We start from the raw sequence: 11,588 nt of genomic DNA, 5'->3' as shown, positions 1-11,588 counted from the left end.
TTTAAATGATTTTTTAATTTTTTAGTGCATTTCCTTTATTTTAAAAAATAGGTTATATAGTCGAAATTCACACTAAAAACACCTAAAAAAAACATTTCAATGATTAATTAATGGAGTCCTGAAAAAACATTTCAATTTCAATTTCAATGATTACTGGAGATTTCAATGATTACTGGAGTCCCACGTTGACTAATTAAGAGGAAGATCATGAATATATGATTAAGAGACATTTTCTCTGTTAGTATGAAATCTTTTGAACATACTAAAAACAAAGAAACGAAAACTTACACTCAAAATGGATAATATCAAACTAGTATATAGGGTGGTTGTTTCTATCTTTGGTATCAGACCGACTTAGGCTTTCTCATGAGCACCGGTAGGCCCACGTAGGTGGGTTCAAGACAATATCAAACCAATATATGAGACAATATCAAACCAATATATTAGGGTTTCGCGAGAGCACCAACAGGTGCGTGTAGGTGGATTCTCTCCTATTCTGGAGCTTTTCAACAAAAGAAATCAAAAGACAACATTCTAGAACTTCCAAAAGCCTCTTTCTTTTGTTCTCGAGAGAGAACCAAAGATATACTCATACTTTTATCGTTTAACGTATTCATGTCAATAGAATCCTCTACTTCGTTATTCAAGAGATTGTTGGAGTTGCACACTAATAAATAAAGTAACACTATCTTCATCGATATGTATTTTTACCGCCATACACATTTGATCATTAATAAATTTACATTCATAACTTAAAAGAGATTTTCATTAATTTTGTTTTCCAGTTGAAGTTGTCTGGTTGGAACAATGGCAGAGCAAGGGAGAGGTAAGAACTTGGTTCAACATGTAGGAGATATAATATACAGAGGATAATGGGAAGTGGGTTAAGCCATTTTTGAAATTTTTGAAATGGAAATGACAGAAAACACAGTAAATATGTACACTAAGGGGTATGTTAGAGAAGAACAAACCTTGCCTTGGCTGGAGCTTGGGAGAAGAACATGTCAGCTGATGCTGAAGTATCTGGGATCATCTGGAAAATGGTACTCCACCTTCAACTGTCATCACAAATTAGAGCAAAAAGAATGAACAAACAGACAGATAAGTAATAGCAGCTCAGCCAAGATATCAGCATATGTATGCAGCTTCAAGCTGAATCCGTGCGTGTGTGTGTGTGTGTCGAGATGCAAAACGATGTAGATAAATGGAGAAGGCTACTGGTTAACCATTACCTTGCCCTCATCGGAATCTGAATGGCGTTGAGGGAAGACGACCCGCATGTCGTTGTATAGATAGAATTTTCTTTCACCATCTGTATCCAGGTTAGGCTTGTTTTGCTCGGAGACTGGCTCGGATTTGGATTTCCGAGATGATCTAGAAGATTTTTTTGGTAACGGACAAAGGAAACGGAGGTGAAGAGCGTAGCGGAGAGCGCCAGCAGGATTCTCATTGACCTTCAGTTTCTTGTCATTTTCACAGCAATTATCAACCCAGTAGCCATCCTTCTGATCAGGCCCCCTCTGGTACTGATTCTCAACACCTAGAGAAGTAGCATCTGTCTTTTGGTTATCGAAAAACCGCTCTGAACCGTCCCCGTTATCAGAGCCTTCTCTTCGTCTGTTTCCATTTTTCGCACTGTCTCCTTCGTGTCCAGTAATAATTCCATTGGTTTCTGTCATGTTCTTGCTAGCCACATCGGTATCATCACCTCTTTGGGAGGCTAATATCGAATTATCCGCCATTTTATTGTCGTGGTCGACCTTCCCTTCTTTCGACTGCATAGAAGCTGCATTGGAGGAAGCTAGAGTACCCTTCTGGCGCAAGAAGGTCTAGTTTTCAGAACACAGAAAAGACGAACAAAATTAGACAGTCGTACAAAAAGAAAAAACGTCAAAAACATCAGTTCGATATCAAACACTACAGAGCGGTGATGATAAATGAAAACGAAAAGCAGCATCGACGTTAATATTCACCACCTTAGTGCCAGCAGGCATGTCGCTCAAATCGTAATTGCAGAGAAACGTGTGCAAGGGAGTCTTCTCGGGATTGCTGAGAACCTGTGAAAAAGAAACTAAATCATACAGATCGTTCCTTACTCGATATGCTCGTTTGATTGCAGCCAAGTTACGTATCGAATGCATAACGTGCACAACTTTGCATTACAATTTAGATATTACATCAATCAAGCACTAAGGAAACATGCAATTCGATTCGTATCTCGACAGAAAAGGACTAACCAACTTACCAGTTGAACACGCCCTTTCATAGGAACCCGAAGACGGCTCTTCACAGTTTGCAACTCATCGTTGCTCAGAACCTGTTTGGATTTCTTATCTCTATATTTGTTTAGTAAGGAACTTTTAGCAAGATCAATGGATGCATAATATAGTAAGTAGCGATCTCCATCCACACTTGCTACTGAAAATGGCAGCTTCTGGGAATGTGGTGAGAAGTTCCCTCCAGTAATGCTTAGAACAGCCAGAAAACCATCAATTTGCTGTGTATATAATGCATGAGTAACAAGTAATCACGTCAAGAACAAAATCTTATACATCAATTCAGAACTGGAATTATGCAGCAGAATACTAACCTGACACGGTTTGCCAGATAAGAATCGACCGGATAATAATGACTCCTCGAATGAACCAACCAACGATCTCCTTACAGAAAGTCCACTCAAACTTCTAACAAAGCGCATGCTCCGGGAAGTAGGGACCGAATCCTGAGACATAATCCAACGAGCACTCTTGGAACCTTCCAAGGAGGATGGTCGAAACTCTTTCGCCAAAATAACATCTTCAAACGATTTCATTTCCTCTTCATAAGATTTTTCGATATCGCCAAGAAGTGAATGATAACCGACATTCTCTTTCTTGATGTTTCTGCATCTTCCTGCATTTTTCATTCTCTCTGAAATCTTTGGACCAAGAGGTGACAGAGAAAGAGGTCCCATAGACACCATTTCAGGAGATAGACTTCCAGAAACGTCATGGGTTCTTATGCAACTCAACTTACTGAGTTCATCGTGACCTGGACAAGATAAAATGTCGTCCCGAGCAAGAGAGTTCTTATTTTCTACACTTAAAACGACTGATTTCACGACACCACTGTCATACAGCAATTTTTTCTGTTCTAATAAGCCTGCTAGAGATCGGGTTTGCAAGGTAAAATCATTTTTGCTTCCAACATGAGCTTTCTTGAAATCATGGACAGCAGCAGAAGTTCTTGAGTTTTCAGATATCGAGGAATCGGTTTTTCTGCTATCAGTGTCCAATGGGTCACCCTTAAACTGGTCTGGAAAAAGCATGCTGCTCAGTGGAGATAACAGCCGCTTTCTGACTGCTGAACCACTGGATTCATGTTCATTGATCCTAATCTCGGCTACCTTTTCATCCTTTCTAGAACTAGTTTCCCCCGACACGAATCCCACTATCCTAGCAACAGGCTTATGGCTATCTCGTCCACATTTAGAGTTAAGCCAGCAACCATCATCCATAGACCCAATTTTCGGTCCATGATAATTGGAAGCGTTTTCAAATCCCCCACCAACCATAGCTAAGTTCCCACGAAAATTTGGAAGCTCCATGTAGAAGTTTCTCTCGGAATCCCCGGAGGAAGAGTACGGTGTACTCTCATCACACCTGCTCGAGCCTCCATTACAGCTTCCAGCCAAATTGCAGGAACTCACATCGTTAAAACATGGAGGACTCTGCAGAAACATGCTCAATGAGCCTGCTGGTACCTCCTCAGTTTTCGCACTGATGGGGACTTGTGGCAACCCCATGGTCGATCTTTCCAGAAACTAACTTGTATATTTCAAATAGGACTTCACTCAGGTTCCTTCTCTTTTTTCAATTACATATATAAACTTTCTTTCCTTCCGAGTGCGTGTTGAGGGAGCCTTACTCTACCGAGGTTTCTAATGGACGATCATCTACCTTAAAGCACTACGGTTTTAAATTCTTAACTACTGATGCTTATTTATACCCTGATGAAAGAAGAACAACCAAACAATTACAATTCCAAGATCTAAATATAAGCCAATGCTATGTATCTTCCAAATGTATCCATGATCTAGCTGTACCCTCATCCATGCTCATGGAGTTTGTCGTAAACAAAATCAAGCAGATGTGGGATATCCAAACTTTATAATGAGCAAAGTTCTTCCGACCTCCATTCAAATCGACATCCAAAGACATACAATTCGTCATTGCCAACGGAACGAGTAAGCACCCCTGAAAATGATATAAACAATGATTAGTCCCTTTGTCAAAATCTAACACATTCACTTTAACCTTGCATCTCTATAGCAGCACAATTTTTTTCTGTGTAATTAATGGTTATAACTGACAAGATGATCGTCGACGTTCTTCGATACTCATCAAGATATGATCTACTGGAAGAATGTGGGACAAAATGCAGAATCCACCATATATGAACACAATGGAAGAACCAGAGACGGTACAGCAAAAAAGAAACAAATTCACAACCCCTCCATTACACCAAAACAAAGCATTTCTTAAGTAAAGATCTACACGAGATTGTCCATTTCATAAATAAACACCAACTCAAAAAGCAGAATCGAACAACCAAAACGTCTAACAGGAAGATGATTCGAAAAAGGAGCAGTTACTTGTACGATATCCATAATCCATTCAACGCAATAGCATTATTTCTCTGTTCCTCTTCTTAAAGCTATTCCATCCTTCAGTGATTAATAAGAAACACAGCCAGAAAAAAGGAACCACGAAGGAAATTTCCATCAAAACTCAAAAGTCTAAAACCACAGCTCCTCAGCAGCACACATAAATGACCAAACAAAAACTAAAAACAAAGTTATCAGAAGCTCGATCACCCAAAATCATGAACAGAAACAAAAACTTAACGTTTCAGTAAGAGAAAATCGAAACAAAAAATCTCGAGTAAAAGACGCACCAATTAGCTGTCGGGTGAAAGAATCCAGGAGAAAAATCATCTCCGAACCAAAAATCAACACCTCCAGATCGAGAATCCCGATTATTCACCGATTAAACAGAAGAAACAGCAAGAAATGGGAGAGAAAATGGAGGAGGGAAAGGGAAAAAGGGGTGTTCAACTGGAAATGGTGATGGAAGAGGAGAAGAAGGAAGAAGTGATAATGGGTATTAGGCGAAGGGGAAAATGAGTTAAATTTTGTTCTCTCTCCCATGTTTATAATCCCCAAACACGCCATCGTCATCTCATCACCATCATCGCCCCATCCCAACTTTGCCACCGCCATTTCTTAGGCTCTAATATTCTTACAAATCCCATTTCTTTTATCTTTTATTTTAAATTAAAATTCTTTTTTTCCTTTTTGTTTTTTGTTTTTTCTTTTTTTAGTTTTAATGTANTAAATAATAATTATTGATATGTAGTTTCAAACGAGGTAGTTCGTCCAACACGATAAATAGTGTTCAACCCGGACTTCAATTAATATTAAATTTGATGCAGTATTGAGACGAGCTAAAGTAATATAACGTACCTTTTTAAATGAATGACTTCCATCATTTATATGGGAGCAAGTTTTCAAAACTTATTTGTCGTGTTTCTAGTCGTCGGGTGAATTCTCCACTAATATTGTCTTTATATTTAGGTCACCGTACTAAACGAGCTTATGTTCCATAAGTCAACCTAAATTTTGTTCTTTTTCACCTTGTGGCGTTATGAATTAGGCTCAAATATACGCACTTCTTTAAAAAAAAAAAAAAAAAAAAAAAAAAAAAAAAAAAAAAAAANAAAAAAAAAAAAAAAAAAGCTTTATAAAAAAAATATAAATACTAATTTTTTTGAATTTTTAAAATGACAAATTATTTACTTATTAATATTTTATTTTTATTAAAAATAAAATTTTTAATAAATGCTCGAACAACTCGACTTCATTATTTAATAAAAGTTATTTAATTTAAATTTTTATACTAACTTTCCTAATTAATAATTAATTACGTGTAAGATAAATTATAAATTGTGATTTTTTTTTAATAAAAATAAAATCCATTTTGAGTGTCTTTTGGGAATTTTCAAAGGCTTATGAGACCATTTATTTGTTTTAGTGGGGTGGGTAAAAATAAACTCTATTTCACATGGTCCTTTTACTTTTTTACCCTTTCAATAATAACACATTAAATCACAAAAAAATATATATATATATATATAGCTTTTCATTTTTTTAAAAATATTTTTATTTTAATTTATCGTCACATTAATTTTCTTCTAAATTTATTGCCATTTTTATATCTCAAGAATAATTTTAAAAGTGAAAGATAATATTATTTTAAAAACAATAACATATTAATTTTTATGTCTAAATAATATAAACAAATAAAATAATATATGAAGATTTTATTAGACACAAAATTAAAAAATTATAAATTTATTAAATATTTTAAAAATGGTGGTTTTTTAAATAAATTTGTAATTTTGCCGTTTTTAATATATATATATATATATTAATAAAAAATTATTTTTAATATTATTCAAACTCGTAAATGGATTTAATTTGAACAAGAAGAAGCAGAGAATTTAGGTGGATGGTCATCATAATAAATGAACAAATAGCCCAAAAGATTGACACATTCCATTGATGTCTTTTTCTTTTTTTTCTTTTTTATTTTTTAAATTATTATTTGTTTGTTTATAACAGCTAAATTGATTAAGACATTTGTATATTAATTATCTTATATAAAATAATTTAATTAATAAATAAATTGATTTCACTTTTGAATGTATTATGACTAATGGATGGCATCTAAAAAAAACCAATGGATGATATTTATTTATATTTTTTATTAGTCCTAAAATATCAGTATCCAACTCTTTAATTTCGAATTATTTCATAGTATATATAACAGAATAATTATATAAATTAGACCAAATTATAAATTTAATTTTTTTTTGTTTTTAAATAGTATTTAATAAAATTATTTTGTATATGAATTTTTTATCTTAATAAATTTAATATTTTTTAAATTAACCAGTAACTGGACATAAATATTGAATTTCATGTCTAATAAAATTTTAAAAATTTAGAATTTGTCAAGAAACTTAGACACAAAATTACAAGTTTATGAATTCATTGAACATTTTGGAAGTGCAATTATTAAATAGACATAAATTTCAAAATTTAGCGGCTAAATTTATAATTCAACAATTTTAAAAAATACCCGGACACAAAATTAAGAATTCCAAGTAAAAAATTCTTCAACTTATTAAACAAAAAATTAAAAATTTAGCTATCTCTTACAATAAATAAATAAATATATATATATATATATATATATATATATATATATATATTTAGAATTCAATAGCATATATCTAAAGGTTTAGGGATAATTCAACGTATTAATTAAAAAAAGAAAAAAAAAAAGGGATTATTTTAATTATTTCCTGACCATAAAGTGAAAGAGGGGAAATAAACAAAAGAATTAAAACTTGCCAACCTTTTGAAGTTGAAACCACTTACAAAAGAAGCACCTTGTTTCTCTTTGTATTTGTTTAAGCCTTTTCTTTTTGCTTTATCCTTTTTATAAATTAGTTAAAAGGCCAATTGTGTCTTTTCGATCCTTTGGTATATGTTTTAGTACATGTCCGCACCTCGAGTTTAATATTATTTTGGTCTCAATATAATTTCAATAAAAATTTTAATTTATTGTTAAACTTTTAAAAAGAAAAAAAAAAAGTGTCTATTAGAATTATTTTTAAAATACATTTTAGAAATATATTTCTATTGTGTTTTGGAAATTATTAAATTTAAATATTATTCTTGTCTTTATATAACTTGAAATATGTTTATATTAACGCATTAATACACATACTAAAATTAATTTGATAAAAATGAAATAAAAGGATAATATATATATATATATATATATATATATATATATTGTTTGAATTTTTTTTTATAAAGTTCAATAAATATAAAACTTTTAAACTTTTTTAGTTAAAAATAAATCAATATTTTACTGACAAAGTGGTAAAACAATGTCACCCAGTTGTCATATTAGGCACAGTTCTTTTGTGTGTCTTTTGATGCAAATGCCTCCCTCATGCCTCTACCTCCTCGTCATGGACTTTTTATTTTTAACAGCCTATGACCCATCTCCTTCCTCCCATTGCACATCAAAATCAAAATACTTTTAAACTTTTAACCTACAATCAAATATTTCTTAGCCTCACTCACTTTGAAGATTCGAACATGCAATGAGTAGATGTTAAAACCCAAGACCTTACCCACGACAGTACCCTTTTTAAATTCATAGATCTACTCGGTCATAATGAACATAAAATTCAATTTTAAATCTAATATAATGGTTTTTTTAAAAAAAAAAATTAATATATCGTAGACCTATAAAACACACAACTAAAAGTTGAATGATCTATTAGGTACAAAATTAAAAGGTGGGAGATTATTTATTAAATACCTTTGAAAGTTTAGAAACCAAATAAACATCATCTTGAAAGTTTAAAAACTAAATTTGTTTGTTACGGCCCACATCCACCGCGAGCCGATATTGTCTTTTTTAGGCTTTCCCTTTCGGGCTTCCGCTCAAGGTTTTAAAACAAGTCTGCTAGGGATTCCACACTCTTATAAATGGTGTTTTGTTCTCCTCCCCAACCAATATATCACAATCAATCTAGATTTGTAATTTCACCGTAAATTTATGTTCCACCCCTGTAGGCAAGTATAAGAATTGTAAGGATACATACCTCCAAAGCCTTGTCTTCGGTTGTGACAGCATTGAAGGCATCATATCCTAAATTACTCGCTAGTTCTCCGAGGCATGAGATTTTAGAAACCAGAATATGCATGAAACCTTGAATATTGCAAGTGTGGGAAGGATCAGGATCACATACTTTGGAGTGATATTGGAGCATCAGCCGTGGCATAGCCATCTTTTAATTTTTGGTTCTGGGAAGTTATTTGACCCAGCACCTGCGTTATACACAAGATTAGCCAAAGGAATGAAGGATGTCTAGGGATTGAGATCAATCCTACGAGAAAGGTGAGATTCAAAACCTCAATAGAATATCTAGGACTCGTCTCAAAGCTTCAAAAATGCCCGAAAAGGAAAACCCAGAGAGAACAATATCGGCTAGTGGTGGACTTGAGCGGTTACAACTGGTATCAAAGCTAGACATTAAGTGGTGTGCTAGTGAAGATGTTGGGCCTCGGAGGGGTTGGATTGTGAGATCTCACATCGATTGGACAGGGGAACAAACATTTTTTACAAAGGTGTGAAAATCTCTCATAAGTAAAAGCGTTTTAGAACATTGAGGGGAAGCTTGAAAGGAAAAGTCTAAATATGACAATATCTGTTAGCGGTGGCTTCAACTTTTACAAAAACTATGTTGGAAACCACATTCAAGTTCAACCAAACCGTTAATTACCTCACCATAAGATCCAGAATTGGATATATCAAATACTGGAAGTTGGCTTCGATCTACAGCAAATTCCTCTGCTATCATCTGTAGGGGTAAATAAATCCAGAACGTTATGCTATGCCTCAAAAGCGCCCTGCATGCGAAATGATATCCAAGAGCAACGTGAGCATAAGCAATTTGAACACATCCTTAACTACGAGGAAATTTTTCCATGAAGAATATGTGCACTAAAACAGTAAAAATTAAGCATTGAACATTCATACAGATTAGTAGATCTCTGAACGGCACCATTTCCAGCACACACAACTAGTCGACCCATAGAAGATAGTCGTCTTAACTCTTCAGTTTGGAACAAAATGGCATGTCAGGTACCTGTGGCTGTTACTAGTATGTATTGAGCATTATATGAAAGATGTATTTGTTAGAAATCACAACGCTCCTCAATGGTATGACATTGTCTACTTTGAGCATAAGCTCTCATAGAGGCTTTTAGTTTCTCCAAAGAACCCCTCGTACCAATGGAGATGTATTCCTTGCTTATAAACTCATGATCATTCTCTTAATTAGCCAATGTGAGACTCCCCCCAATAATCCTCAACAGACATTCAATATGTGTCTTCACGTACAAAAATCTAGAAAACGGAGTTAAAAAAAAGGTGCTACTAAACTGCCAGTTTTGACTAAATAACTTCTGAGAAGATACAACAAAGCATAACCTACCTAAGATGCCCGAAAACCTTTTTCATCACTTAGCTTCTAAAGTTCGGCAGCAGCCTCACCACCACTAGCTCCCACAACTAAACGATCACTAATTTGTTTATGACATGAAAATTCAGAATTAGCAACAGGAAGGAGAACAATACCACACGCCAAGAAAAAAAGTACCTCTATGAGTACCTGTCGAAGTAATAGTATCTCAACCTATCAGCCAGGAATTTGGCTAACTTAGTTTTTATGGAGCTGTTGATCCCTTCATATCAAATAGTTTCATACATTAGTTTGTCATAAATCTAAATTGCCTCAGTATAGAAGATCAGTGCTTGCCCACGAGAAAGATGGATGTTCCTTTCAATTTAGTAGCAACATTCATTTCGTTCTTTCGAATTCAAACTGAGCAATGTAAATAAACTGCTCAGGCTACGAGAAAAATGAAGCCAACAAGAACCAATCTAAATGCACCATCAGGACACAAGACTTAAACAGAGCGAAAAAGAAGTACAAAAAGGATTCTCTGAGGTTTAAAACTTATGTTTCTTCCATTCATTCAGTTCACTATAACATGGAAACTTGAGGCTACAGAAACGATGTCTAACCTTCACTTCAAGAGACAGATCATCAGGAGTGACCATCGCCTCCACATCTAACAAAGGCCAAAATTAATCGCTGAGTAAAGAGAGATGAAACTGAAACTATACAATTCATCCTTTAGGTTCTTATTCTTACATATATTTTATTAAGCTGAATTAGGTTTCAATTTAACTCCACTCTCCAACTAAGGTTCTGTTTCATCGATCAACCTCAATTTCCAGCTATACAGCATCCATAATTTACAAGCAAATAGCATCATGACCTTGCAATCCAATTCTATGAGAAGTGAACTTAGAACTGCACTATCCGAGAGCAAAAACACCACCATAAACCAAAAACAACAAAACTGGACGAAAATTCATTATTGAAAATCCAAAATCCATTTCTATGAATTCACCTTAAGAAATCGCACCGTCGTGAGAAAAATGAAACATAAACAGATTACAAAGTTACTCCACAGGGAAAAATGGACACAAAACTTGAACTCACAGAAGGCAGTTCCGTAAAGATCTGCGGCGCCGAATAGCAGAAGAATGCAAAAGTGGTAAGCAAATACGAAGTGGAACTCTGTGATTACGACGAACATAGGACGGCAGGGACAAGAAGCAGCTCGAATTCAAAGCCATTGCTTCAACTTTTCGAAAGTGGATATTGAATTGGAGATCAGTTAGTGGAGAGGTTGTCGTCGCCATGACAAGCGCGCTCTAAGGAAGGGAAGGACATGCTCTATTGGGTCAGCCAATCCTGGGTTTATAATGGAGGAATTCTCTCTTCGAGCTTATGTTCAAAGTGGACAATATCATACCGTCATGGAGAGTCGTGTTCATTTAACACGCTTCACGAAACGAATTCAAGAATCAATTTATCTTTCATGATTG

The 11,588-nt window shown here is 34.4% G+C and overlaps 2 protein-coding genes across 4 annotated transcripts; both read right to left on the bottom strand.

Annotated features, from left to right (window-relative positions):
• Window positions 1-730: 730 nt before the first annotated feature.
• LOC111790711 lies at window positions 731-5,255 on the bottom strand. The gene is made up of 6 exons (XM_023671734.1): window positions 4,936-5,255; window positions 2,591-4,235; window positions 2,246-2,497; window positions 1,977-2,057; window positions 1,233-1,829; window positions 731-1,058 (listed from the first exon to the last, which is right to left on the bottom strand). Exons 2-6 carry the CDS (start codon window positions 3,782-3,784, stop codon window positions 1,005-1,007), a joined length of 2,178 nt encoding a protein of 725 aa, XP_023527502.1. The 5' UTR covers window positions 3,785-4,235; window positions 4,936-5,255; the 3' UTR covers window positions 731-1,004.
• Window positions 5,256-8,589: 3,334 nt separating this feature from the next.
• Window positions 8,590-11,409, bottom strand: LOC111791696. 3 transcript variants are annotated; one of them, XM_023673155.1, is made up of 4 exons: window positions 11,200-11,409; window positions 9,409-9,535; window positions 8,875-8,953; window positions 8,590-8,692 (listed from the first exon to the last, which is right to left on the bottom strand). In XM_023673155.1, the coding sequence occupies exons 1-4, from the start codon at window positions 11,400-11,402 to the stop codon at window positions 8,655-8,657; spliced, it is 447 nt and encodes a 148-aa protein (XP_023528923.1). In that variant the 5' UTR covers window positions 11,403-11,409; the 3' UTR covers window positions 8,590-8,654. The 3 variants fall into 3 exon arrangements, 1 of the variants encoding a protein (XP_023528923.1); XR_002814677.1 differs by lacking the exons at window positions 9,409-9,535; window positions 11,200-11,409 and adding an exon at window positions 9,038-9,126 and having other exon boundaries at window positions 8,620-8,953; XR_002814676.1 differs by lacking the exons at window positions 8,590-8,692; window positions 8,875-8,953 and adding an exon at window positions 9,230-9,263 and having other exon boundaries at window positions 9,409-11,409.
• Between the last annotated feature and the right edge of the window lie 179 nt (window positions 11,410-11,588).

Source organism: Cucurbita pepo, chromosome LG03 (assembly GCF_002806865.2).
Source record: "Cucurbita pepo subsp. pepo cultivar mu-cu-16 chromosome LG03, ASM280686v2, whole genome shotgun sequence".
NCBI classification, from domain to species: Eukaryota; Viridiplantae; Streptophyta; class Magnoliopsida; order Cucurbitales; family Cucurbitaceae; genus Cucurbita; species Cucurbita pepo.
The sequence above is the reverse complement of the archived record's forward strand: the minus strand, read 5'-3'. Positions and strand labels throughout refer to the sequence as shown.